The sequence below is a fragment of the Limtongia smithiae genome (assembly GCF_038497785.1).
Source record: "Limtongia smithiae strain NRRL Y-17922 unplaced genomic scaffold V1518scaffold_7, whole genome shotgun sequence".
In the NCBI taxonomy this organism is placed as follows: domain Eukaryota; kingdom Fungi; phylum Ascomycota; class Lipomycetes; order Lipomycetales; family Lipomycetaceae; genus Limtongia; species Limtongia smithiae.
In genome coordinates, this window is record NW_027117628.1 from 487,019 (window position 1) to 511,855 (window position 24,837).

A 24,837-nucleotide genomic window follows, 5' to 3' on the forward strand; every position below is an offset into this window, starting at 1 on the left:
CCTGCCACACCCATCGTCGACACAGGTACATGCTTTGGCTGCCTTGCCTTTTTTCATACGCCGTCGCAGTACCTTTTCACTCTGCATGCACATTTGCTTTGTATCTAAGCAGCAGTAGTAATTGAATCTCGTCTAGCAGCTTCTGTCAGTGTACGCGGTATAAATACTCAGACCCCCTCAAGATAGCAAAACTCCTAACCGCAGACCAGACACTTCTCTTCCTTCATCATGACCCATGAAAATTTATTTTTTAACACTGCCAAACCAAACCCGCAACTTGGTCGTAACCACATACAATGCAATATACAACAATCACCACATCTCAAACGCCATCCAAACCCGTCACACCCGCACCTCACAACGACACGCCAGCCACATCACGCATAGCCCGCTGCTTCACAACAGCAAATCTCGCAGAAATTTTTCTTTTGATCTTCCATGGCGCGTGCACAATTTTGCTCGCGACACGAAATGGAACGTAAAACACCCAGAAGACGTAGCTCATGATCGCAAGCTTGCGTACGTCCAAGAATAGTGGCACCATGGTCGGATGTAGTACATTGTATCCGGACATGGTAGTAGACGTCGCAGAGCGCATGTCGGTCTTCTCGACTTTTGGTCGGGACGTATCGACGGTTTGCTTTAATTGGAGTACGGTCTTCCGGACCTCGGCTTTGACGTCATGCAGTTGTGTCATAAAATCGTCTGCCATGAGCATCTGATTTCTTTCGTATCGCCGCATTGCGCCTGAAGCATGCTCGTTAGCCACCGTAAATACAGTGATAAAACGAGTTACTTACGCGTGAGAGAGTCGATATCGGGTCGAAACTTACTCGAGCTCTCCTGAACAACAAATCCAACTAATCCGTCCAGCCGCTCAATCTCGCACCGAAGTTTCACAAAATTATCCTCCAGAGCTTCTGCCCTTGACGGCTCTAACGACGTAGCCCGCTCATACAACCTCCGTGACCACCGGTCCACGTATTCAAGCAATACACCTGAGGCGCGCATGAACGCAGCCAGCAAGAACAAAGTGATGTTGAAATTCGAAATAGGCGTAGAAAGTCCCGTGCGCAGATAATACAGTAATGTACCGCCAAGCGCCGGTCCGATAAAGCAGAAAAGTAAAGAACAAAACTCCCACCGTCCTAGATTAGCGTTTGCTGCAGTCTTTCTGTCCTGTTTTCCGGCGTCGTTTCGTATAAGTGGGCTGTATAGTCCCGCGGCTAATGCCTGTTCACGTGCGTTTCGGTACCACATATGCGGAATTTGAACAAGCCAGTATAAATACCCGGCAAGCAAACAGAGAACGAGAAAATCATTTACAACGACGCTTCCGTGTGAGAACACTACCCCGCAAAACGCGGGGAACAAAGCAAATGCGAGTGGCAGATACGCGAAGATCTTGTATTCTTGATATCCGTCCGCATTCTCCCTTGTATTTTCGCGATGTAAAATTGCTTGTTTTGGTGATGCTTGCGATGTGATCGGTGGAGAGTTGCCCGACTTTGGAACTGGATTTTTCCGTTTACGACCAGACACGCGCGTCGACACGTCTGCAACTGTAGCGCCCTGCAAGACCGGCCTGTCCACCAAATCAACACGAGGCGCTAAACATGTAGCCGGAGTCCTGCTGGACCTAAGCACGCCTTGCCCGATCAACATGCGCTGAATCAGCGCGTCGCGATCGAAATTGCTGCGAGTTGTAGCTGCAAGATCTGTTGGTAGCTGTGGTGATGCTAGCGGCGACAACTGAACTCGGATCTGAGACGCGTTTAAAAGTTGTGTTGACGGTACAAGTGATCGCTCCACTCCGACACGATCTGGGCGTTCCGCGACAGGCGCGGGAAGATCGTTTTCACGCGACGGCGGCGGGGTAAGAGCACTAGCTACTGATTCTGAAGCTATTAGCGGCTGCGTTTGCAAATCATTTAGCATCGTGTCGCGACGTGTCAACGATGTAGCTGCGCTGTTTGGAACCGCTCTGTTTTCGGACGCGCTGGCGGAGCGGACGACGCGATTTCTGAGTACCGCGCCTGGCGCTGCTGGATCAAGCAGGCCGTGAAAACTGGAGTGCGATGCGATCATCGCGGGAGATGCGTGCTGCAGGTGAAAATCAACAGTGGCACATCGCGGCCAAAGGACGGGAACATGTGCTGGTGTCGTTGATGCGCGGCTGGTGTTTGTTGTTGTCCAAGTGGCGGTCGATCATGATCGTGGGGTCGATGGCGGGGTTCTCTCCCGGCACGAATTCCCAACGACGTTCTTCGAGCGCACCTTCACTTTTGTAGCATACACCCACAAAAATATCCAGCTCTTATGACCCCACAATGGACCTCTACCGTGTACCAAATGATGTCCTGCTACTCCCGCTGATGCTCACTCTTCTCGACGCACACGAACCTGCACGTCCGCAAGACGCGACCACTATCCTTGTGGCACCGGAGCTTTCGTTTTCTTCACACGCCTCCGCGGCGGCGGCTGCCTTTGCGAGCACAATCCCGATCCGCAGCCTTGCGCGCGTTGCAAAGGTATCAAGCTATATAGCTCCAACAGTGCCTCACTTTCGCGCTTTACTCGAGGCTGGAATGCTGGACGAGGAAGACACCACAGACGCGTGCCGGCGCACGGTGTATGTGTTTGGGTTGCTCGCTGCGCACGCCGCCAGCGCAGACTACGCGTGTATGCACCAGCTCTTCAATACCCTGTCGTTGATCTGCTCCTCCCTCGTGATATCAGAAGACGTACCAGCTCACGTGGTTCTTGTCGAGACAGAGAACACCGTGTTGAACACAACGCTACCACTATATTGCGGTAAGTCAATAATAGATCTGATCACTCGGCCGTCCACGATCGAGAAAGCCGTCAGACGATGGGTCATTCCACGAGAACTACCTCCTCTACAGTAAGTTCTACCATATTGCGTCGTCGATTACGTCCGATTTCCGGTGTGCTTATTATTCTACCAATTACTTTCCAGATATCGCCAACCACAAGAACGTACATCCACCCCATCGCCGCCCCTAGGAGAAGGCTAATTCCGCTGACATCTATCGCGTAACTCCGCTCATAACCTGTTCCATCTCCTCCATGTACAGCATTACATGGGCGTCCAGTTTCTGCAGCTCGTTCACGGTGACTCGAATCTCGGCCTCGAGCTGCTCCTTCAAATCAGATTTCTGCTTCTCGACACTCGCAATCAGCGCCTTCTTCTTGTCCATGTCCTGTGTCACGATGCTCCGCTCTGCCACAAGCGCCGCGTACGCTTCTTTCAGCTCCTGAGTCTTCTTGTGCACGCCTTCCCGCTTCTGCACGCGTTGTTCCTGCAGGCGTTGAATCCGTTCTTCCGCGTTCTCCAGTTGCCGTCTCAATTGCTACACAACGTTAGCAATCACTGGAAATATAGTACAGGATAACAGCAACTTTACCATTGTTTTTCGCTCGACTTCGTGCACCTCGATCTGGCGCTGGTCGTGCAGTTCCATCAAACGCGAAAGCTGACGTCCAGCCTCTTCCTGTTTTGTCAACTCGTTCTCAGTCTCTTCCATAATTTTAAGACACCCGGTCACGTCCTGTTCGATAATCTTGAATGACTCAATTGAAATGTCCAGCGCACGCATTCGCTTTTCGAGCTTATCTATGCCTGCCCGGCCGCCTTGTATTGATTCGCTCATCTCCTCGTTAATCTTCCGTAGATTTCCCGGTGCTTCTAGCACGTATGGCCGTAGCTTCTCACACTCCTTACGCATCTGCATGGTTAAGAAATTCTGGTCCTCGAGTTTCGACACCAGCCGCTGCTTATCCCTCTTGTACGCTTCATGTTCTGCGACGTACTGTTCCTGGACCTTCTTAAGCCGCCGCAGCTCCGCCTCGACCTCTCGGTTATGGTTCTGGGCTTCCTTGATCTTAGGAGCCTCTTTCTCCTTCTGGACACGCAGCTCTTGTACGCGCTCGCTGAACATCACCATGTCTTGGTACACCTGCTCCGTGGCGAGCGATATCTCCTCGCTCCTCTGCACGAGGTCCTCGCATACGCCCATGTGTTCTTCTCGAAACCGCGCGAAATTCACAACGGCAGAGAGCAGTCGTCGCATTCGCTGCGCCTCTGGCCGAATGCAGTCCGCCATAGAGAAATCATCAACTCCGCATATCCGCATTAGTTTGCTCCTGCAAGCAAGTCAGCTCATTGCGTATGATAACAAACACCTTCAAAGTAAACACATACGACGCCCTTGTTAAGGCCAAGATGTTTCGCGCCGACCGCCCTGTATCAAACGTCTCCCGACCGTCGCTACATGCTTCCAGTATTGGCGCTTGGTTTTCATACGTAAATCCCAGAAAACTGGCTACCATCTGCTCGTACAGCTGCTGGACGAAGATAGCGTTCGGCTTGGACAACATCTCCTCTGCCACAACGAAGTCGCAGCCACGCAAACACATCGCGATTTCGGCAAAATCTAACAGCGGGAAAATATCTCCTTGAAACGCAGGCTCTATTCAAATTAGCATGCAGCAGACATTCAATGCAGAGCGAAGTAGACTAACGTGACCGTCCCGTCGACGAGCCACCACTGGCCTTGTAAGCCGACGACTTCCTAGCACTGAAAGCCATGGATTTCCTAGCACTAAATGCCATTATGATGATGTGAGCGAATCGGTGGGTACGTGCGAATGCGTAGGCGCTTGCGCAAAAGTCGAAGAAGTCATGAGCGTCGAAACGACGCGCGACGCGTTGGGAGTTTCGTGGCCGTCAACAACTTGGAAGAGCTGTCGTTGTCCTGGCAACGGCAGCAACGGATCTCTCACCCACGAGTACCAATATACGACTACAAGAGTCCAGACGGATTTCGCGAAAGCTGTTAATTCTATATACGAGTTAGTCATTACATGATTGAAGGCGGAAAACCCATAGCTGGAAAATTACCACAAGTGTGTACGCGAAGCGCAAGTCAGCCAGCTCGTCATGTCCTCCGTTGCACAATTCAGCAGCACAATTCCTCGGCTCTACGCTGTATACACCACGTCGACCACAATGGAAATACCCAAGATAGATGTTCAAACTTTGGTTAACGATTTCCTAGATATCTCCCCATTGACGATATTGTCAATAATGTCCTGCAATTCAGTCCATACTTTCTGAGCCTGTTCACGCCTCATATTCGCCAATACTTGGATCCCAACTATCAAACTGTCAAGTGCACGGATTTAGCTATCTGTGTGGTGACGACGAGTGCTGCTATGGGAGGGTCGCAATGTTGACTGAGAAGGAATCACAAGTTCCCGTGGATGTCGACCTGTTCAGGTCGATGACGCCTATGACAAAGCATTACGTGCCTGTCGAGAGGGCGTATGGCGACATGAAGTACGACGCCGCTGTCACTTATCCGCGCATCTTTGATTTGGATCACTCTTAGCACTTGGAAGGATTGGGAGACGACGCATCAAGATAGAATGGGAGTGAATTTCGACTGAGACAGCCCGACCCTTACAGAACCTGCGCGGTTGCATACTTAACTCAGGACGACTGGTATCCGGAGACTAATCACTACGCAGAAAAGTTCGTTTAAGCCAGCCCAGCTGTCTAACATTCAAGACAATACTCATCACTAATCAAACAAAATCAGACTATGTACAAATGATTAAATCCAAACAGATCCAGTTTTCCTATGACAGAACGGCAAATCCACAAGCAATAACAACCACGGTACCGATCCAGGCCATAGGTTGTAGACCGGCAGCCCCAGAACTGGTCGTCTCAACCGAGGAGGACGCCGAAGCAGTGGTGCTGACAGCAGTCGAGTTTGCAGTCGAGCTCGTCGAATTAAGGCCGGAAGAAGTCGTGCTTGTTGCGAGAGTGGTGGAGTTAGAACCAGAGCCTCCTACGTATGTGGCGACGGATGTCGTGGCGGCAGCGGACGATGACATAACAACGCTGGAGACGGCAGTGGTAGACTCGACGGTGGCCGACGCGACTGCGGACGAGGCACCGAACGACGATGAGATTCCCCGGTTGTGTCCCTCAGAAGAGGTAGCCGCGGCAGATGAAGGTGCAGAGGATGAAGCAGCCATGCTAGAAGAGCTCTTCGTTGAGCTGCTCGTGGAGGTGGTGGCAGAGGATGAAGTCGCTGTTGTCTTCTTAGACGACGACGTCGTGGAGCGCGCGGACGAGGTAGAGGATGAAGAAATGGCAGTACTGGTAGCAGACGAAGAAGAAGCGGAGGCAGTGCTGTCAGAAGCAATACCTGCAGTTCCTTCGTTGACGATCTCAATGCTAGAAGCATCACCAGAGGTGTCGGTGTAGACATACTCAGTACCAGTAGAGTAATCCGTTGCACTCAGACTTTTGACGTAGAAGATGAACGGCGCGTCGGTGAAATCAGCCAAGCCACCAGCCCATTCAATAGTTCCCTCGGCACTGCTTGACGAGCCAGCAACCCACGCGCCAATCTTGATCTGCATAGGCGTCTGCGGATAGCCCTCGGAATTGTTGGCGTAGAGTTCGCGAACAGAAACGCCGTCGACGTACCACGTCGTCATAGTCTCGGTCCAGTCGACCATGTAAGTATGGAAAGAGCCGACAGGGTCGTCGACGTCGGTCATGCCGCCGCGGTCGTAGGTGGTGGTGTTGGCCTTAGAAAAGTAGTTCGTTTGGACTTCAGAGTAGTTAGTACAAAGATCACGATAGGCAGAGTCAAAACCAATACTCACCATGGTAGTCGTCACCGCCTACCCACTCAACGTCAATCTCGTCCCCATCGTCGCTGACGAGGACTACAGAAGACACAATACCGACTCCAGGTGCAGCCTGCGCAACAAACTCCATCTTGCCGAAGAACATATAGAAGTCCGAGGCAACAGTAGGCGCATCGCCATCCTCATTGATGGTCATGGTAAGACCATATGTGGAGTTGTACGTAATAAGATCGCTGTCGTATGTCGCATTGAAGTAAGCTGACTCGCCGGCAGTGAAGTCGATGGAGACAGAGCCACCGAGCGCAGGGTCGCCGTCGCAAGTTGTCTCAAGAGGGTCGCATGTGGCAACGGCGCTGCCAGCGAGGAGGAGCGAGGAGGCGAAGGCACCAGCCAGGGCGGATCGAAGCGAGAAAACCATTGTGCAAGGGATGTGTGCGAGCGCGTGTGCGATGGCGACGACGAGTGAGCGGAGGGCGGGGGTCTATATATTTACGAGGCTGGTATGTTTACAGGCCGTTACGTAGATGGTGGCTGGGGCGGGCCGCCGAGGCTGGCAACGACGCGCAAGAAACGCGTCGCGAGACATGCAACCAACAAACTTTAGCGCGTCGCGCTTGTGTATTTCTGGAACAAACCCGCGTGCTACGAGAGGCCGCGCTGCGCCTCCTGTGGCGCAGAGCAGGGACGAAAATAGAAGCACAAGCAGGCATCCTGAGCCGCAGGCTGCGCCCTCTGCAAGCGCGGAACCCTATTTGTGAAGAGACCAGCCCCTGGCCAGCCGCCGAGCCCTCTACGTACGAATTCGCGTTGCTTTGCTTGAATTAGCGCGTACACCTGAAGGAACGCAAGAGCAGAGCATAAAAACACGAATGTGCTCCTAATAATTTGTGTATGCACGACGTGAAAGCAAGCTCCGTTGCGCGATGTTCAGAATCGGACGAGTTTCGTGTTCAGCAGGCGTAGATGTGCGCCAAAAATCACTATTGCATACTGCAGCCAATCAAGTTGAATCAACACAATAGAATAGTATATTCTCGCGGCTAGTGTGGCCTAGTCTTGTTAATGACGTTTAGTTTTACTACATCTTTGAGCACAACAGCTGGCAGTGGAAGAATTCCAACCACTACAACTCAGGGGAAGTACTCAGAACTGTAGGTGCAAGCCCTAAACCTGTGCAGCACACCCCTGGCCCTGCTGGTCTCGCTGCTGCGCCACATCCATGTGGCTCTCTCGTAAAGTGGGAGCCCCTGCGCTGCCCGCCGGCTCGAAAGTCCAAACACCGCCATCGATGTCCCTGTCTGGGCGCCTCAGCCCTAACCAACCCTGTCGGTTGACGCGTTGCCACAGCTGGCCTACAGCAACCCCGAGGAAACCGGCTGTACACGACGTGTATCATACTCGTGCCCAGCAGTAAACACCTTCGCGTCCGCGCGCAAGGCGAATACATCCCTGCGCGCCTCAATTCCTGGCACTGGACGACGCGTGGACAGCGAACCCCTGTTGTCGCTGCGCCGCCACCATGACGCGCATGATCGCATCGCGAGAATGTGTTCCACGTGCACGCCTCTGTTCCCAGCCACCTCCACAATTCCGCCTGCGCGTGTACGCGTGTACATTGCCGCCTCGTCAATGGTGCCGAACCAAAGGCGCGAACAATGATCGCGCACTTTGCTTGCGTATGTCCCAGGACGTTGTGATGAACTCTGGTCCCGGGTCTCGCTCGCTCATCTCATGTCTAGCGACTGCCAAGCACCGATTGCTCTTATCAGTTTTTATTCGCGGATACAATCCAATTCTCTCCAAAACACTCTTTCTCTTACAGCGCCTGTATGATATAATTTACAAACACAGACATCATGAATGCAATGCACACAGCCGTCGTTCCAAACTGATCATCGTATCGAATCGCTCGCCGGAGCCGGATCGCCCGCACACGCCATAGGTACAGCCCCAGACTGTAGACAATCATAAACACTGCAGCCAGCATGAAGAAAAACGACGCCTGCTCGGCCTTCTCGTCGCCAAAAGATCGCAAGCTGCCCGACACAGCCGACAAGAAGATGCCGATCTCGACCCACGACAAGAATGTGCGCTCGTTTGCAAAGTACACCTTCGGCTCGATGCGCACCGGAATGTGGATGAGCTTGCCCGGCGGTGCGTGAAAAATGCGCTCCGTCACCGGATTTGTGCTCGCGACTGGGTCGGGCTCGAACAGCAGCAACTCGGTCCAGTGTCGCATGGTCATGCCAATCTGGCGGACAGTTTCATTGAATTGATGGAACTGCGCTGTCCGCCTCGAGCGCGACCGACTTGAATCTCGCGACATGCCCATCAGCGGGATGTGCTCCGCGTCTTCATCGTCGTCGTCGTCTGTAACGTAGCCATGCACTTCCGGTCCGCTCTGATGGCCCACGTCGTGTTCGCCATCAAGAGCCTCCTCCTCGTCCATCATATCGTCCGAGTTCGAGCTCAGGATGTCATCCGAGTTCGACAGCGACGACAGCATGTTGTTTGGCCGCTCAATGCCGAACTGATGCGTAATCGGCTTGCGAATATCCACGTCCATCTGCGGCAACCAGAATGGAATCAGTTTGACTTTGTCCGGCAGCAGCGTGGCAACGCCATGAATGAACTTCGAGAATTTTGGCACAGCCTCGACCAGATGCGACGCGACCAGGTCGCGGACCCACTGCGGCGGCTCCTGGCCCATCTGGGTCTGCAACTTAACCTCGAGCACGGCGTATGGAAACCGCTCGATATCCTTCTCCGGCAGTTGGTTGAAGGGCCAATCGACACCGATGTCCATGCGCCGCCAGTTGTTGCCGGCGCGCTTGCGTCCGTCGAAACTGTCCTCGCGCACCATCGACAGCTCCGTGTCGAGTGAGATACGCACGCGCGCGTCGCCAGGCAGCTGGAACGCAGTACGATTATAAAATGAGCGCACGACTGGCTGAAGCTTCGACGTTATCGTCGTGTATTGCACCTCGCGCGCCAGCTGCTCTAGGTCCTCAATCTCCTTTGGCGACTTTCTGCCATCCTCACGCATCTTCTTGAACGCCTGGTCGACGGTGAACTCGCCACGCAGGAACGCATTGACGTTCTTTTCCTTCAGCGAAAACCGCGCCTTGACGGACTTTTCACCCGTCCAGTCCTCGCGATGGGTTTTGCGCTCGACAAACACGACGTCAGTGGCCATACCACCGTACCAGCGCAAACGGATGGCCTCGGCGCCTTCGCTCTTCTCGAGACGGCCGCGGTACAGATCAAGACTAGGGTTGTCGAAGTAAATGGACGAGATAGCAGAGTCCTCCTTCTCAAACTCCTTGCTGGCGTTAAAGACGAGTACGGGCAGGTGCTTAAGAATCAGAAGCTTCAGCTCGGTGATGTTGTCGGGATGCACCCAATACTTTGTGGTCTGTCGCACAAAGTTCTGCTGGCTGCCGCCAGCGGAGCTATCGCCCTTGACGGGGTTTCCGCGCGTGCGGACCAGATCGTAAAGCTTGGACAGTTTCACAACGAGAAGATCATAGTCGTCCTTGAAGAAGGGCTTGGCGTTGAGGCGCGCGGCGAAGATAGGTTTGAGTACCCAGTGGGTAACTTTGTCATGCTTCTTGATGATCTTCTGGAAGCCGGTGTAGTTCAGTTGCGTGAACTTGGCCAGGTCATGCACGTCGGAGAGGATCTCCTCGAGATCCAGCTCGAGATCCTCAAAAGACTGCTCGGAGAGTGGAGCGGACGTGTCAATAGAGCGGATAGCATCCTGGACCTTCACGTCCATCTCCTTGACGCGCTGGTTGATGGAATAGGTGCGGAGTTTCTGAAAGTCGTAGACCTTCTCGAGCTCCTCCTCAAGCGCCTTGACGAAGCTCTCCTCAAGCTCTTCAGTCCAGGCGCCGTCGGTGCGGGAGTCGAGCAAGTCCTTCAGTCCATCGTAGTCAATGTAGTAGTAGTAGTAGTCCCTGGAGTGCCGCGTTAGAGTGGCGGCGAGCGTGAGAGAGATCAAGCACGACTGACGTACCGGATGAGCGAGTCCTTTAGCTGCTGGCCAAACTTCATGATGCAGAGATGCAAAGATGCTAGGTGTGTATGGGGTATGCAGGCGCGGGCGAGAGCAAAAGGGGAGAAGAGTGTGGAGACGGCGCAAAGAGGAGCACTATGCTGGCAGCACGTGGACGGCGACTGGCGGCGCAAGTCGCCGGGGGGCAGTTCGTGGGTTTGCTTGTGGAGGCCGCCTTCGCCGGTCTCCAGCGCCTGCTTCGCGACGTGCTCCAACACGCGCGTGCAAATAGCACGCACGGACAAAACCTTGCTGCCGCCAATCATACCGCCGTCTTGCGCACGTGAATCTACGCAACTCGCGCGTGCATAACGCACTTATGCGCACCGGGTAATGGCACCATAGTGGTTAGGGTAGGGCAGGTCAGGGCTTGACTGCGCACAGCATTACGTCACACAGAGGGGTCTGTACTCTGCGCGGCTGCGGCCTCTCTGCGCGCCGCCAGCCAGCCAGCCAGGCAGGCGGTGAGACTGAAGACTACAACCAGCGGCCCTCCGGCAGCAGGTGCCCGCTGCAAAAGACGCCAAGACGTAGACAGTCTGGCGCCCGCGTGCACGGTAGCGCCAGACACGCCCCGAAGGGGAGGTGCACGCGGGGGCCGCTGGGAGAAGGAGTGCGGCCGTGACGCAGCCTCGCAGTCTAGTCTGAAGCGATGCGACCTCGCGGCCTTCGTCCCGTCCCCGATTACACTCGCTACCGCACCCACACCGTGCTGCCTCTGTTCTTCCCCGTGTGTCTTTCTGTGTGCCAATTGAGTTCACTGCTTCCTGTCTCCTGCCCGTGCTGGCCCGCCAGACCGCACGCCTTATCCGCCTCGGCCTCATCCACCGTCTCTGACGTGTGAAACGGCACTCCAGCGCCACTTATTAAGCGGCGGTAACCGGACGGATTAGCTACGCCCTTCTGGCGCCCGTAACAGTCCAGCACACTGCTCTCGATCCCAGCGGCACTCTCCAGCCATGTTGACGGACAAAGTACTCGCACTGCTTTCCGAGGACAGCACGCACACGCTCTCCGAGGTCTCGACCGCCGTGCTCGCAACCCTTAGCGATCCGGACCAAGACGCGTTTTATTTGCTCTGCGATATCCTTGTCATGCTCGAGGCACTCCGCAACACAGCTCCTGACGACGACGACGACGATGGCGTTGACGCAGACGCGCAGGCGCGCTGTCGCATTGCTAAAGCGCTCAATGGCGAGTTCATGTTATACACGCTCTACGAGAGATATGAGTCAATTGAGATGAATCCGTTCCTCTCCCACTTTGTCACGACATACGCAGAAGGCAAGATATTGTGGGCCAACAGACCAGGTGCCGTCGACGAAATGCAGGCGTCGCCGCAATTGCTGCCGCTGATGCAGGCGAGTCTGCTGTCGCTGTTCCTCGTCGGCGCGGGACACATCGTGGGTGAGCTGCGTGCGATTGATTTCTACTCCGTCTGGCATGAGCTCATGAGGGACGACATCGACACGGACCGGTTCACGGACGCGCTTGTCAATCAGGGCATGGTGGATCCCCCGCCCGCCTCGAAAGCTATGGCGGAGATAGCGGAGCGCAGTAATCTTTCCGCTGGTGCGGCGGACACGTTACCGACGGTTCCGTCGACAGCAGGCTCGCCGACGGACAGAAACACCGCGAGGACGTACGAGGTCGTGCGCAGGCTGCTTCAGCTTGCTCTCACAGAGGAGATCAGCGATAAGGATACCGACGTGAGTATTCGCTCATGCTGACATAGCATTCCTGACTAACCATACGGCAGGCCCTTGTCAGTGTGCTGGCGGGCGATTCGCATCTGCTTGTGTCGTCCTTTGATCTTTCGGATGAGACCATTACGACGATGCTGCATGTGAATCCCGTGCTTGGACGATCGCTGATATCGGTGCTTCTCTTGACGCCGCTGCGAGCCGAGTAAGTCATTTCGGCATTTGCTGACACCGTCACAACTAACACGTATATAGGGTATTGCACATTCTGCAATTGCTGCCGCCGACGCTGCCGGTGCTGGAGTCGCTCAATCATTTGATTTCGCCGCCGCATGTAGCGCTGAGCGGGCGAACAGACGTGCCGGTGCTCCACGAGAACGAGAAGTCGGTGCTCTTGCACTCGTTCATCTCGCATGCGTCGCGTATAATCGAGTCACAGGAAGTCTCGACGGCGTCGTCGGCAATGTCGTCCGCGCGAGAGACGCCGCTGCATAACTTCCCGCCCGAGGCGATCCGACAGATACAGCTGCTGTGTCTGTTTATCCAGTCGCTGCTGCGTACTGGTGCGATCGCGGTGGAAGACTACGTGTACGAGATTCAGGGTATGTCGCTGCGCTTTGTGTTTGTGCAGGAAGCCACGGAGCTGTTCCACGTCGCGCAGCGCGCCCTCGCTGCGCGGCAGCAACCGATGGTTATGAACGCGGCCGCGGCCTCGGCAGCAGCGACCGCAGTGGCTGTGGGTGCGACGCAGCAGCAACAGCAACAGCAGCAACAGCAGCAACGTCAGCGTGTGATAGGCGTCTCCGTGCTATGAGGGCGATGAGAGCGACCACATGAACATGGGGCAACATAGGCGTAATATGATTGGGGCAGGTGACAACAAGAACATATAGTTATTATGGAGTTCCAAGGCGCGTGTTTCAGTGACTAAGTGGTGGTTGTTTGCATTTTACGGTGTTGGACCACCGGTGGTGCGCGGCCTTGTATGACAGCGCCGGCGCGTGGTGGAGCGTGTAATAATTAATGCGACGTGAACGGTTGCGGAGTGAGTTATATCGATAAAATACACGACTTAAAGGGGAACCTGGGGAGCTGAGGTGTATCTATGTGTCGCCCTCGCGAGTTGCTCAGGGACTGCACCTTGGCACCTGGGCATCTGGACCGGGGCAGTCAGGGCTTTCGGGCAGTTCGGCGAGCAGGGCGCAGCAGCATCGACCGGCTTGGCGCGCGATGTGACACGCTTGACGCGTCTCCTAAAATAGAGCGCGTGTCACGCGTTACCGCATTTGGGATCGCGTGCTGCCTCCCGAATCACGCGAGTCACACCCGCGTGAGCAAGCTGTGATTGTGGGCTTGCGCGGCGGCCGCGCGGACAGGACACAAGCAGATCCGACGCGCGCTAGCCTGCCCAGGATGCGACGTTGGCGTGCAGGCACAGTCGCGGACGGGGGTGTTCCTTGCGGAGCCAGCCTCCCAGTCCAAGGACAGACCTCAGGCAGCAAGCTCCCGAGGCTGGGCGAGGCCGTTTGGATCGCGCCCGACGCGAGTCGCGGCGCTCCGTCACTGCGTCTGCGCTGGCTAAAATTTGGTCGTTCGGATCGTGCAGCATGCACAGGCCCAGGATTGGCGGGCACTGCGTACAGAGTCGGGGCTGGCTGTCCTGGGGCGTGCAGCACGCTGGCGCGCATTGGCCCGGCTGTTCCCGATTCCAACGTGGCAGGATCCGCATTCTTCTGCGCAGATTCGCGGACGGGCTAATTTTGTAGACGCGGCGCGCGCAGCGGCGTTGGCAGCAACAAACTCTGTGCCTGGTACGGTGTTGTGTGCTACGGATTCTCGCCTGGTCCTCCACGCGTCGCACCGCCAGCCCTCTCTTCCTTCCTGCCTACCACAACTCCACCATCCTCCCTCCCTCCCCCTTCTCCCTCACCGTCACCGCCTGCGCGCGCCCCCGCTTCCGCTCCCTCGCCTCTCCGTCTGCTCTCCCTTTCGGCACGAGGCGGTCTCTGTCCACCACCACCACTAGCTCGTTCCACCGCAGCCGCTTCTCCCAGTCGCCACTCCGCTCGCCTGTTCTTCGCGACTCGACACTCATACGGCGCACGTAACACAGCCACCCGGTTCCGCGGCCCCGCGAGCACACCTACTTCGCGTCGTTCCACATTTCGAGTTTCCCTCAACAAGCGCGCAGCTCGCGACGACTTTCGCGTCGCCCCCGAGAGGCTGAAAATAATCTGCGCTAACTTCGACGTGTGCACATACACAGTAGCAATTCTTGAACGCAACGCGTTCTCTCTGCGTCACGGTCTGCGTTGCTAGCATTGTGATACCGCGCCGTTACACTACAGCAGCCCAACGACGACGGCATTTATAACACAGCATCAACCACAAAATGAACTACTTAATACGACTCCTCTTTGTGGTCTCGGTAATCTTCGCCAGCTTTGGCCGGGCGCAGAGTGAGTGCTTCTATTGTTGCTGGTTTGTCGCAATACCAAAAACTAACTATCGTTCTGCAGAGATTGTCACGGTCTCCTCGACGTCGACCAGCAGTACAGAGGCCGCCTCTAGCACAAGCTCGGCCACCACTTCGACAACCACCGCTGAAACGTTAATCTGGGTGACCGTCACCGGCACCGACAGCAATGGGCTGCTATACACCAGCACCGTGGAGACGCCGTTCACTCAGACGTTCTACTCTATGTACACATCTATCTCCTCGCCAAAGTCTGGCTCGATAGGCCTCGGCACAATATCCGGCTCCGTTGGCGCTGTCAAGGCGGCATCATCAGCCGTTACCAACGGGGGCGCCGCCGGCATGGTTGGCGGCGGCAGGGGAGAGTCGAACCACGTCGGTCTGTTCGCCGGTTTGGTCGCGACTTTCATGGGCATCATTATGGGCTCTGGCAGCCTGTTCTTCATGTGAACTGATGTTTTCGGTTTTGGTCCCTTCCACTCTTTTATATTCCCGCAACCAGTTTTGCTTAGAGGTTTCTATCATGCTTGGGCATTTCTCTTGTTTATCCTACTATTTTGCATATGTCCGCTGTATGCGTAAAATGACTTGTATGTTACGTGTTTTGTTTTATTCCAGTACGAAAGGCGTTTGTTTTTTTGTGTATAGTGAGCTGATAGGGGATATACTGTGTGCACGTGTCTATATACGTATTCTTGGTTGTCCAGCAGCAGTAGGTAGTAGTAGGGCTCAATTATGAGATCGAAAGACATTCAACGATATTAATAAGCGAAGCGGCTGTGTTCTCGAACCGAGGGGCTTGTGGTTGAAGCTGACAGTTTGCCCTAAATCGGATAGCCCTAGTTGGGAGCGGGACTGCGTGACTGCTCTTTTGCACTGGGAGCAACCTACGAAGACGTTCGTTGCTTCGCCGCTTCCTTGAACATCATCGATATTCGTTGTATCCACGCATTCATACCGCCGTATCTCTACGACTAGCCCTCGACTATACACAATGGCTCCTGCTGTATGTTTTCCCGACATTATACCCGTCGGCACGCTTGCGAAGAGTTTGGCTCGGGCGAGATGAAGATGCGTGTCCATGATTGGCTTTGCTGGCAATACAACAAACAAATCGTGGGGAGCACGCGCGTCGGCTTCGAGTCCTCGTCAGCGTCTTAGTGTGTACGTTTGTTTGTGTAAGACCAGTAGGCTGAGACATTGCACAGAAATCCTCCAAGAAGGCGGCTAAGACTGCGACCAAGGTATGTTGGAGTGAGCCACGTTTGAGGTGAGGAAAGGGGGGACACTAACACTGTGCAGCTCGCCATCGACTTCTCCGCGGCCGGTACTCTTTTTGATGATGCCGCATTTGTTGCGTTCTTGAACAACAAGATCAAGGTCGACGGTCGCACTGGCAACCTCGGCGAGCTCATCAAGGTCTCAAAGGAGGGCGAGAGCAAGGTTGTCGTCGATGCGCACACTCAGTTCTCTGGCCGATACCTGAAGTATCTGACGAAGAAGTATCTGAAGAAGAAGAACCTTCGTGACTGTATGTTCCCGTTTGCTTGCGATAGTGATGAGAGTACTGACGATGTTCAGGGCTGCGAGTTGTCAGTGTCTCTAAGGGCGTCTACGAGCTGAGATACTTCAACGTTGTTGTCTCTGACGACGAGGAGGAGGACGATGAGGAGTAGGAGAAACTAAAAAAATAAAAAGACGGGTTTGTGTATAGTATATTCATGTGTATGTATGTCCGTTCCAAAAAAGTATTAGCATATGATCTAGAGGTGTTCGTAGAAACGAAGGAAGAAACGCATATTTTCTAGTTGGAGAGGATATCGCAACCCGGAAGACTCGAGTCTGAACCACGCGGCGTCGTCTTGTTTGAGAATACGCCATGACGGCGTGTCTCCGCTGGTGAGGGTGTGATCAAGAAGGTAATGTAAAGGAAAGATCTTCGTGCCGACTGTGATGTTGGAGTATGAGCCTGCGCTTTCGAGCACAAGAAGAAGTGTTCCGGGGAGACAGGTGGCGGAGAGGTGGCGGAGAAATGCAATGGCACGGGGTTTTGACTGGGCGAAGAGTTCGTTTGTGGTGAAGAGCATGGTGAGGAGGCCGAATGTGGAGAAGTCGAGAGCGGAAGAGTCGAGCACGTCGAGCTGTGTGAATTCCAGTTTGACATCCGTAAATGGTGTATCTAATTCCGTGCTCTTCGAGGACGAAGATGGTAAGAACGCGGAACTTGTGCTGATGCCGTCGCGGAGGCGTGAAAACACACCGTTCCAGTCCGCGATGTCGAGCGCTAGCACATGAACATCAGACGCACGAAGCATGCGGACAAGACACGTGAACGCAAGCACCTCGCCACCGGCACCGCCGCCGATGCAGAGCACGCGCTTGCTCCTGCTCTTTGCGCTCCGTCGCCGTCCGAGCAGGAAATCAGGGACAGTCGGTGCGCAAAGGTCGCCGACCACAGACAGATACGCGAGCGCACGCGCAGGCGACCAACGCAGAAAGTATGCAAGCAGATAATCCGGCGAACTGAATGCTGAGAGGTAGTCGCGGTCGTAGAGGTGGCGTTTGACTTGTTGCACGGTCGCAGCGAGAGTGTCGGGGTGGGCGAAGGCGGCGGAGAAGGCGGAGTGAACGAGGTCGAGGAGCCGTTGTTGAGTGGCTGGGTCGGAGAAGGGGGACGTTGTGATGGAAGCAGGAGTTTTAGTTTTGCGGTCAGCGAGCCGACGGGCTGGCGCGGTTGTGCTGGAGCCGGCCATGGTGCGTGCGTACAGTATGTGTGGTCGCCGCCACGATGTCGAGTAGAGCCGAGGCGGGGCAAATGGCGGGGCAGACAAAGTACAAGTCCCCTTGTGTGTGTGCGCAGCCATCGCATCACGTGCTGTTTGGTCCAGCCAACCAGAGGCAACTTGTTCGGCGCAGCAAAAGCAGACCACCGTCGACGACGCGCTTCCGCTTCGCTTCTCGCCCTGCGCTTCCTCTCTTCACGGCCCCCTCTCCACTCACCCACCCACCCCCACACATTCAGCCATGATCGCACACCGCCTCGCCTCGGTCGCGCGCGTCGCCTCGCGCAGCACCATCTTCGCCGCGCCCATCGCTGTCCGCGCCCCCGTCGCCGCGCGTTTCTTCTCCAGCTCGCTGCTGCGTGGTAAGATTCTCACCAATACATGTTCGTACGACATCGTCAAGGTGCTGACACGACGCAGCCTCCGACAGCAAGCCCACCGATGTCGAGAAGACCGAGGGGCCGCGGGTGTCGCTCAAGATCGAGGACGTCACCACTGAGTCTGACCTGTTCGGTCCCGGCGCCGAGCCCGGTACTGTCCCCACCAACTTCGAACAGGCTACCGGTCTCGAGCGTCTCGAGATGCTCGCAGAGATGGCGGGTATTGACCTCTTCGACGAGTCCCCGCTGCCCGCGGAGCGCATCGGCACCATCGCCGACCCGGTCATCGTCGAGTCCGGCACCGAGCAGAAGTACCTTGGCTGCACCGGTGTCCCCGCCGACTCCCACGAGATTGAGTGGATCTCCGCAACCATCCACTCGCCCGCCCGTTGCCTCGAGTGCGGCGCTGTTTACAAGCTTACCTACGTCGGTGCCGCCGCGGACCTCGTCGCTGCCCACCACTAAACGGGTCTTCGGGACCTGCTCCTGTGGCAGCTCTCATAGCCTAATAAAATAATCTACTTTTTGCAGCAGTAGTTGAGAGGCGCGTGTCCGTGGAGCGACGCCCGGACGAGTGCATACATAGGAGGATTTAGGAAAATGGCCGGTTTAGGTGTCTATAGTGGTAACTGTTTTCATCATGTCCTATCATCAATCACAGTATTTTGATCTTACCTTGTGTGGAAGCGCTATGGATGCTCACGTAGAGACTTGTTCATTATATACACTCTATAACCTATGTACAAAGATGCCATAACGTTCCGACTACGTCTTGGTTGTTTTCCTGTTCTTCTTTTTGGCGCCCGCAGACGTGGGCGCTGCTGTTGAGCCACGGGCAGCAGCAGCCATAGCAGTCCCTGACGCAGCAGCAGCGGCTTCTGCCTTCTTACGTGCAATGGCGTCTTTCTTCTCGAGCTCGTCGATCTCTGCCGTCGTGATGTCCCATAGCCGCTGTTGCAAGTCTGCGTTGGCCAGTTCTTTTCGAGGCGAGCTAAAAGTACGTTAGAATAATAAGCATACATAAGCACATAGAGAACATACGCTTTGGTGACCTCTGAACACTCGCGGAAGAATTTACCGCCAGCGCCATGTGCGCAGTCCGGCGACATGGCGACGTGAAGCAGCGTCTGCGCGCCCTCAAGCGGGGTTTTGAGCACGATGAGCCACAGCGGCCACATGATCAGGTATAACAGTAGACCGGTGAGCCGGCCGAAGGAGAGCATGACACGCATAGACGGTGTGCGCACGAAGCCGGGGTCAATGAGGAACACGCGCACATTGTTGGGCTCCTTGTCCGCGCGCGCGTAGTTATCAAACAGGGTACTTTGTAGCTGCTTTGCGAAGAGCATGAGCGCTAGCTTGGACGCCCCGAACGCGCGCCATGGCCGCGAGGACGGGTACGCGCGGTTCGCGAAGCCAAGGTCGGCGAGGTCAAGGTCGGCAAGCACGTAGGTCGAGCACGTCGCGATCAGCACGCGTACATCGCGATCCGGCGGCTGTGCACGCAGTGCCGGCGCGAGCAGGCGAAGCAGGTGCGCATGTGCGAGGTAGTTGACGCCCCAGTTCTCCTCGACGCCTTCGGACGTGAGCCGGCGGGCCGTAAACGGAGGACGTGCGACCGCCGCGCAGCAGATCACCATGTCGAGGCGGCGCACTGGTGTGTTGTCAAGCCAGCGTGTGGCAAAGACACGGATCGAGCGCAGGGACGTGAGGTCAGCCTCCTCTGCGTACAGGAGCTGGTTGCCTGTCTTTGCACGCAGATCCGCGATAAACTCGTACATCCACGCGTCCTTAGTCGACCGCACAAGAAATACAATCTGCGCGCCGCGCCGCGCGAGGTCCTCGGCCGCGGCCGCGCCGACCCCCGACGTGCCGCCGGTCATGATGACTACGCGGCCGTGCATGTCGCGCGCCCAGGTATTGCGTGAGCCGGCGCAATAGCGGCGCAGAAGCACGATGAAGACGATCCATGGACCATAGCGCCGAATGTAGGGCCAAAAGCGGAGGGCGTCGACGCCGTCAGTGAGCACGGCCTTGGCGATGTCGAAGGGCATGGCGCGCGGTGGTGTGAAGCGCGGGGTGAAGCGGACAACAAAGAGATGCTCCGCCGCCAGCCGTCTCCGCTTCACCACTTCTCCTTCACCGCCGCAGCCCCTCCCCCCTTTGCCGCCCCTCCCCCCCCCTCCCCGTGCCCCGTCCCTGCCGCTCCTCCCCCCGCACGCCCGCTGCACGCCTGCCATGTCCGCATCCCGCCTCGGCGACCTGCTCGACGACGCACTCGTGGCGGCGGCGGCCTCGTCGTCCTCCTCCAACCCCGCCCGGTTCGCCGCCGCCACCAGCAATCGCCCCGCCGTCCTCGGCATCGCCACGCAGCAGCCCAGCCGTTCTGGGTCAGTGTCCCCCACAGACTCCTCCTACACCACTCCGCAACCGCTTTCGGATTCCCCTGATGACATAGAGGACGGCGACGACGACGATGGCGCGCTCGACGACTACAGCCCCATGGCGCCATCGTCAAAGCTCGACGCCGCTGTGCTCCGGCGACAACAACGCCCTGAGGGTCCTGCTGCTCACTTGCCCACGGAAATCGTGATGCTCGTGCTATCGTATCTCGAGAGCACTGCGGACCTTAAGGCCGCGGCTAGCGTGAGCAAGGCGTGGGCGCAATGCGCCGTCGAGATGCTCTGGTACAAGCCAGCGGTGGCCTCTGGCGTGGTGCTCGACAAGTTCGTCCGCACGCTCAAGCATCATGACCGCACGCTGTTCCCCTACGGTAGCTACGTGCGCAAGTTCACGCTCGCGCAGGTCGCGGAGTGCGTCTCGGACCAGGTGCTGCTCGACGTCGCTGCCGCCTGCACAGACCTCGAGCGTCTCTCGCTGACGGCGTGCACACAGCTCTCCGATCGCAGTCTCGCGCCAACGCTCGAGATTAACACGCATCTCGCGACACTCGATCTCTCCAGCGTGTCGCTGCTCACCGACGTCGCCGTGCTTGCCATCGCAAACAATTGTCCGGCAGTGCAGGTCCTCTCTCTCGCCGGGTGCGTGCAGATCACCGACGCTTCCATGGTGTCGCTCGCACGCCGCCTGCGCGGCCTGCGCCGTCTTAAACTTCTGGACTGCGCCAAGCTCACGAACGAGTCCGTACTCGCGATCGCAGAGTCGTGCCCGCTCATGCTCGAGCTCGACCTGCAGGGCTGCGTGCTCGTCGACAATGCCGCGGTGTCTGCCGCGCTGACGCACCTTAGAGCGCTGCGCGAGTTCAAGATCGGTTTCAACCCCAATGTTACTGATGCCGCGTTCGCGAGCTTTCCCGCCGATGGCTCACTGCAGTTTGAGGCGCTGCGCGTTCTCGACCTGACCGCGTGCGACAAGATCACGGACGCCAGCGTACGCAAGATCGTCGACTGTGCGCCCAAATTGCGGAACCTCGTGCTTGCGAAGTGTTTCAACATCACTGACCGCAGCATCTCCCACATCGCAAAGCTCGGTCGGTCTCTGCACTATCTCCACCTCGGCCATTGCAATCACATCACCGACGCCGGTGTCGCCCACCTCGTCCAGCACTGCACCCGCATCCGCTATATTGACCTCGGCTGCTGCATGCAGCTCACAAACGCTGCCGTATCTGATTTGGCGACCTTGCCAAAGTTGCGCCGAGTGGGCCTCGTCAAGTGCCAGAACATCACCGACGAGGCCATCAATGCGCTCGTCCAGCGCCGCGCCTTCGGCCTCGAATGCTCGCTCGAGCGCGTTCATCTTTCCTACTGCACTTCTCTCACTCTTGCCGCAATCTACGACCTCCTCATGGCATGCCCCCGTCTCACCCACCTCAGTCTCACTGGCGTCGCCGCCTTCCTCCATCCCGAGCTCACTCAGTACTGCCGGCCCGCGCCAGCCGAGTTCAATCCCCACCAGCGCGGCGTGTTTTGCGTGTTCAGCGGCACCGGTGTGACCCGTCTGCGCAATTACCTTGCCCTTCTGGCATCAGACCAGCAGGCGCGCTTCGCACGGCTCACGCAGCAGATGACAGCTGGCGCGATGCACCAGAACGAGGTTGCCGATGCAGTCATGGCCGGCATGGCCGCGCCCGAGGCGCCACTTCTGCATGACGGTCATCCTTACTTTGGTCCAGTACACCTGTTTCAGCCGCCGGGGCAGCCTGGCATTATTCCGAATCCGACACTCAATAACGTCGTTGCTGCCGCCACCGCGGCCGCGGCGCACGAAGTTGCACAGCCGCTTGCGTACTTGCCCGGCCAGTTACTCGTCAACCCGTTCGCGCCACATATCGTGCACGGCGCGGTGCCGTTTACGCAGCAACAGCAGCAGCAGCAGCAGCCGGTACAAGCGCCGGTAGGTGGCGATGCAGACGGAGATGACATGCAGCAAGATATCACGATGGACGAGGACATGGGCGACACGGAGTAGGTATCGATTCATTAATTTCGCGCTGTATTCTAGTTTCTTGCGTTTTCACGCGCCGCCCGGTGTCACGAGCTCGCCATTAGTTGTTGCCGGGAGTAGAGTGAACAAGGAAGGGACGATGGAAGGGCGGATGCCCGGGTCCGGAGCCAGCACTGCTGCATGTTTATAAACTTTTTGTATTTGGGAGTTTTCGTGCTTTTGTTTGCTACGTTGTCAGTCGCGTTTATCATACAAATGGCATATTATGGAACAATCGGTAGTTATATTGATTGCGGGGGAAGATGATGATGTTGGAAGTTAAAACATGCATCTCCCAACACCGAACTCCGGCAATGCCGAGAGTGCTATCATCTGAACTCACACCACCACTCGAGGAAGAACGCAAATTATGCCAATTACAGAAATCAAACGTGCGGGATTGGCGGCCGCAGTGAAGGTTGCAAGGCAGCGGAGCACTGCGGGCAGGTTCTCGCAGCGCAACATGGCGACGGCCGTGGATGTCACGGCAAAGGTGGGCGGATGATGCGGATCCACCATGTACATACACGCGCGGATGCACCAGCGGGAGTGAAGCTAACAAGTTAGTGCAGCTTACGGACAAGTCCTTGTTCAAGCAGACCGCGCTGGTTGGCGCACAGCAAGTCACCAGTAGCAAGGTGTTCGAGGTCACCGACCCCGCAACCCAGGCGGTCATCGGCACCGTGCCGGATCTCGACGTCGCGGCCGTGGACGCCGCCATCGACACCGCGCACGACGCATTCGTGTCATTCCGTGGGACGTCGCCGTTCGAGCGTGCACGCGTGCTGCAGCGCTGGAACGCGCTGATGCTGGAGAACATCGACGACCTCGCGACCATCCTCACGTACGAGAACGGCAAACCGCTCGCTGAGGCGAAGGGTGAGATCAGGTACTCTGCGAGTTTCCTCGAGTGGTTCGCGGGCGAAGCACCCCGCGCGTATGGCGACGTGCTGAACACATCCGTGTCTGGCCACCGCGCACTCACGATTAAGCAGCCAGTCGGGGTGGTCAGCGTGCTCACGCCGTGGAACTTTCCTGCGGCCATGATCACGCGCAAGGTGTCGGCAGCCGTGGCCGCGGGGTGTACAGTTGTAATCAAGCCCGACGCGGAGACGCCGTACTCTGCGCTTGCGCTGGCGGAGCTTGCGCGGCGCGCGGGGGTGCCGGACGGCGTGCTCAACGTGGTCACGACGAAGACTGCGCTCGCGGAGGTCGGCCAACTCATGTGCGCGGACGAGCGTGTCAAGAAGCTGTCTTTCACGGGGTCGACGGCGGTTGGGAAGCTGCTCATGGCGCAGTCCAGCGCGTCGCTGAAGAAGCTGAGCTTCGAACTTGGCGGCAACGCGCCGTTCATCGTATTTGACGATGTTGATGTGGACGAAGCAGTCGCTGCACTCGTGGCGTGCAAGTTTCGTGGATCCGGGCAAACTTGTGTGTGCGCGAACCGCGTGCTGGTGCACACGCGCGTGTACGACGAGTTCGTCGAGAAACTAGTGCGCGCTGTGTCTGGTTTCACCGTGGGTAACGGCTTCGCAGACGGCGTCACACACGGCCCGCTGATCCACGCGCGCGCACTCGACAAAGTCACGCACCACGTGGCTGATGCGGTCGCACACGGTGGGGAGATCCGCATTGGCGGCAGCAAGCTGCCGGGCGTGGGCAAGCTTTTCTTTGCGCCTACTGTGGTTGCCAACGCAACTCCTGCGATGGCTGTCGCGCACGAGGAAACCTTCGGTCCGCTTGCCGCCGTGTTCAGGTTCGAAACCGAGAACGAGGCGCTCGCGCTCGCGAACGACGCGGATGTCGGCCTCGCGAGTTACGTGATCACCAACGACGTGCGCCGCGCGCTGCGCGTCGCGGAGTCGCTGCAGTTTGGCATGGTTGGCGTGAACACCGGCATCATTTCCGACTGCGCCACGCCGTTCGGGGGGGTCAAGTTCTCCGGATTCGGCCGCGAGGGGTCAAAGTACGGCATGGAGGGTGAGTATTTTGCCTTTTATAGCGAGGAAGGCGCACAGCAGCTGACCGGAAGCAGAGTATATGGTGGTTAAGACCGTCACGCTGGGTGGCATGCCGCCGTATGCATCGTAAATAGCCGACATATTCACACATGCGCAGACGTAGTTGCCAACTACGGTAATCTCTGTTTCCGAATCTCTACCGAGGCAGAGTAGAGCTAGAAGAGTGCTACAATGCTAGATAATCATGTCTTGGTTGAAATCGCGGGGAAATTGGCAGCCGTGCTGGAGCATGCGGCGTGGTGCGGCGGAGCAGTGACGTAGAGATGACGCACCGTCTT

General features: G+C 56.7%; 12 protein-coding genes across 12 annotated transcripts; 6 read left to right on the top strand and 6 right to left on the bottom strand.

Annotated features, from left to right (window-relative positions):
- Window positions 1-47: 47 nt before the first annotated feature.
- Window positions 48-2,293, bottom strand: V1518DRAFT_418050 (uncharacterized protein). The gene is made up of 2 exons (XM_066904448.1): window positions 801-2,293; window positions 48-747 (listed from the first exon to the last, which is right to left on the bottom strand). Exons 1-2 carry the CDS (start codon window positions 2,086-2,088, stop codon window positions 356-358), a joined length of 1,680 nt encoding a protein of 559 aa, XP_066759125.1. The 5' UTR covers window positions 2,089-2,293; the 3' UTR covers window positions 48-355.
- A 635-nt stretch (window positions 2,294-2,928) lies between these two features.
- Window positions 2,929-4,730, bottom strand: V1518DRAFT_418054 (Nuf2 family-domain-containing protein). Its single transcript, XM_066904449.1, has 4 exons — window positions 4,546-4,730; window positions 4,226-4,493; window positions 3,429-4,167; window positions 2,929-3,374 (listed from the first exon to the last, which is right to left on the bottom strand). The coding sequence occupies exons 1-4, from the start codon at window positions 4,634-4,636 to the stop codon at window positions 3,051-3,053; spliced, it is 1,422 nt and encodes a 473-aa protein (XP_066759126.1). The 5' UTR covers window positions 4,637-4,730; the 3' UTR covers window positions 2,929-3,050.
- A 934-nt stretch (window positions 4,731-5,664) lies between these two features.
- V1518DRAFT_374227 (concanavalin A-like lectin/glucanase domain-containing protein) lies at window positions 5,665-7,111 on the bottom strand (the record flags this gene model as incomplete). Its single annotated transcript, XM_066901452.1, has 2 exons — window positions 5,665-6,653; window positions 6,709-7,111. The coding sequence occupies 2 exons, from the start codon at window positions 7,109-7,111 to the stop codon at window positions 5,665-5,667; spliced, it is 1,392 nt and encodes a 463-aa protein (XP_066759127.1).
- A 1,321-nt stretch (window positions 7,112-8,432) lies between these two features.
- V1518DRAFT_418063 (VTC domain-containing protein) lies at window positions 8,433-10,961 on the bottom strand. The gene is made up of 2 exons (XM_066904450.1): window positions 10,712-10,961; window positions 8,433-10,652 (listed from the first exon to the last, which is right to left on the bottom strand). The coding sequence occupies exons 1-2, from the start codon at window positions 10,747-10,749 to the stop codon at window positions 8,510-8,512; spliced, it is 2,181 nt and encodes a 726-aa protein (XP_066759128.1). The 5' UTR covers window positions 10,750-10,961; the 3' UTR covers window positions 8,433-8,509.
- Window positions 10,962-11,709: 748 nt separating this feature from the next.
- On the top strand, window positions 11,710-13,593 carry V1518DRAFT_451757 (uncharacterized protein; the record flags this gene model as incomplete). Its single annotated transcript, XM_066906517.1, has 4 exons — window positions 11,710-12,307; window positions 12,362-12,459; window positions 12,510-12,658; window positions 12,709-13,593. The coding sequence occupies 4 exons, from the start codon at window positions 11,710-11,712 to the stop codon at window positions 13,265-13,267; spliced, it is 1,404 nt and encodes a 467-aa protein (XP_066759129.1). The 3' UTR covers window positions 13,268-13,593.
- A 1,252-nt stretch (window positions 13,594-14,845) lies between these two features.
- V1518DRAFT_427882 (uncharacterized protein) lies at window positions 14,846-15,379 on the top strand (the record flags this gene model as incomplete). The annotated part of the gene is made up of 2 exons (XM_066906064.1): window positions 14,846-14,912; window positions 14,973-15,379. The coding sequence occupies 2 exons, from the start codon at window positions 14,846-14,848 to the stop codon at window positions 15,377-15,379; spliced, it is 474 nt and encodes a 157-aa protein (XP_066759130.1).
- A 472-nt stretch (window positions 15,380-15,851) lies between these two features.
- V1518DRAFT_418068 (60S ribosomal protein eL22) lies at window positions 15,852-16,878 on the top strand. Its single transcript, XM_066904451.1, has 4 exons — window positions 15,852-15,935; window positions 16,138-16,173; window positions 16,232-16,460; window positions 16,511-16,878. Exons 1-4 carry the CDS (start codon window positions 15,924-15,926, stop codon window positions 16,603-16,605), a joined length of 372 nt encoding a protein of 123 aa, XP_066759131.1. The 5' UTR covers window positions 15,852-15,923; the 3' UTR covers window positions 16,606-16,878.
- On the bottom strand, window positions 16,617-17,714 carry V1518DRAFT_418071 (uncharacterized protein). The gene has a single exon (XM_066904452.1). The coding sequence runs from the start codon at window positions 17,680-17,682 to the stop codon at window positions 16,693-16,695; it is 990 nt and encodes a 329-aa protein (XP_066759132.1). The 5' UTR covers window positions 17,683-17,714; the 3' UTR covers window positions 16,617-16,692.
- Window positions 17,715-17,823: 109 nt separating this feature from the next.
- On the top strand, window positions 17,824-18,879 carry V1518DRAFT_418073 (cytochrome c oxidase subunit VB-domain-containing protein). The gene is made up of 2 exons (XM_066904453.1): window positions 17,824-18,074; window positions 18,133-18,879. Exons 1-2 carry the CDS (start codon window positions 17,954-17,956, stop codon window positions 18,555-18,557), a joined length of 546 nt encoding a protein of 181 aa, XP_066759133.1. The 5' UTR covers window positions 17,824-17,953; the 3' UTR covers window positions 18,558-18,879.
- Window positions 18,743-20,170, bottom strand: V1518DRAFT_418074 (uncharacterized protein). Its single transcript, XM_066904454.1, has 2 exons — window positions 19,134-20,170; window positions 18,743-19,083 (listed from the first exon to the last, which is right to left on the bottom strand). The coding sequence occupies exons 1-2, from the start codon at window positions 20,144-20,146 to the stop codon at window positions 18,858-18,860; spliced, it is 1,239 nt and encodes a 412-aa protein (XP_066759134.1). The 5' UTR covers window positions 20,147-20,170; the 3' UTR covers window positions 18,743-18,857.
- A 107-nt stretch (window positions 20,171-20,277) lies between these two features.
- On the top strand, window positions 20,278-22,797 carry V1518DRAFT_418076 (SCF E3 ubiquitin ligase). The gene has a single exon (XM_066904455.1). It carries the CDS (start codon window positions 20,331-20,333, stop codon window positions 22,521-22,523), a length of 2,193 nt encoding a protein of 730 aa, XP_066759135.1. The 5' UTR covers window positions 20,278-20,330; the 3' UTR covers window positions 22,524-22,797.
- Window positions 22,798-24,758, top strand: V1518DRAFT_418079 (aldehyde dehydrogenase domain-containing protein). The gene is made up of 3 exons (XM_066904456.1): window positions 22,798-23,031; window positions 23,111-24,518; window positions 24,574-24,758. Exons 1-3 carry the CDS (start codon window positions 22,909-22,911, stop codon window positions 24,627-24,629), a joined length of 1,587 nt encoding a protein of 528 aa, XP_066759136.1. The 5' UTR covers window positions 22,798-22,908; the 3' UTR covers window positions 24,630-24,758.
- Window positions 24,759-24,837: the final 79 nt, after the last annotated feature.

What these genes read in the sequence shown, in the direction of transcription:
- V1518DRAFT_418071 (XM_066904452.1), bottom strand. Translation starts at nt 17,682, where the DNA reads ATGGCCGGCTCCAGCACAACCGCGCCAGCCCGTCGGCTCGCTGACCGC.
- V1518DRAFT_418076 (XM_066904455.1), top strand. Translation starts at nt 20,331, where the DNA reads ATGTCCGCATCCCGCCTCGGCGACCTGCTCGACGACGCACTCGTGGCG.
- V1518DRAFT_418063 (XM_066904450.1), bottom strand. Translation starts at nt 10,749, where the DNA reads ATGAAGTTTGGCCAGCAGCTAAAGGACTCGCTCATCCG. An exon ending in CTAAAGGACTCGCTCATCCG is followed by an intron (nt 10,653 to 10,711) that starts GTACGTCAGTCG and finishes GCGGCACTCCAG; the next exon opens with GGACTACTACTACTACTACA.
- V1518DRAFT_418079 (XM_066904456.1), top strand. Translation starts at nt 22,909, where the DNA reads ATGCCAATTACAGAAATCAAACGTGCGGGATTGGCGGCCGCAGTGAAG. An exon ending in CCGTGGATGTCACGGCAAAG is followed by an intron (nt 23,032 to 23,110) that starts GTGGGCGGATGA and finishes AAGTTAGTGCAG; the next exon opens with CTTACGGACAAGTCCTTGTT. An exon ending in GTCAAAGTACGGCATGGAGG is followed by an intron (nt 24,519 to 24,573) that starts GTGAGTATTTTG and finishes GACCGGAAGCAG; the next exon opens with AGTATATGGTGGTTAAGACC.
- V1518DRAFT_418073 (XM_066904453.1), top strand. Translation starts at nt 17,954, where the DNA reads ATGATCGCACACCGCCTCGCCTCGGTCGCGCGCGTCGCCTCGCGCAGC. An exon ending in CTCCAGCTCGCTGCTGCGTG is followed by an intron (nt 18,075 to 18,132) that starts GTAAGATTCTCA and finishes GACACGACGCAG; the next exon opens with CCTCCGACAGCAAGCCCACC.
- V1518DRAFT_418074 (XM_066904454.1), bottom strand. Translation starts at nt 20,146, where the DNA reads ATGCCCTTCGACATCGCCAAGGCCGTGCTCACTGACGGCGTCGACGCC. An exon ending in TGTTCAGAGGTCACCAAAGC is followed by an intron (nt 19,084 to 19,133) that starts GTATGTTCTCTA and finishes ACGTACTTTTAG; the next exon opens with CTCGCCTCGAAAAGAACTGG.
- V1518DRAFT_418050 (XM_066904448.1), bottom strand. Translation starts at nt 2,088, where the DNA reads ATGATCGCATCGCACTCCAGTTTTCACGGCCTGCTTGATCCAGCAGCG. An exon ending in CGATATCGACTCTCTCACGC is followed by an intron (nt 748 to 800) that starts GTAAGTAACTCG and finishes AGCATGCTTCAG; the next exon opens with GCGCAATGCGGCGATACGAA.
- V1518DRAFT_418054 (XM_066904449.1), bottom strand. Translation starts at nt 4,636, where the DNA reads ATGGCATTTAGTGCTAGGAAATCCATGGCTTTCAGTGCTAGGAAGTCG. An exon ending in CTCGTCGACGGGACGGTCAC is followed by an intron (nt 4,494 to 4,545) that starts GTTAGTCTACTT and finishes TAATTTGAATAG; the next exon opens with AGCCTGCGTTTCAAGGAGAT. An exon ending in AAGTCGAGCGAAAAACAATG is followed by an intron (nt 3,375 to 3,428) that starts GTAAAGTTGCTG and finishes AACGTTGTGTAG; the next exon opens with CAATTGAGACGGCAACTGGA.
- V1518DRAFT_418068 (XM_066904451.1), top strand. An exon ending in CGGCTAAGACTGCGACCAAG is followed by an intron (nt 16,174 to 16,231) that starts GTATGTTGGAGT and finishes AACACTGTGCAG; the next exon opens with CTCGCCATCGACTTCTCCGC. An exon ending in GAAGAAGAACCTTCGTGACT is followed by an intron (nt 16,461 to 16,510) that starts GTATGTTCCCGT and finishes GACGATGTTCAG; the next exon opens with GGCTGCGAGTTGTCAGTGTC.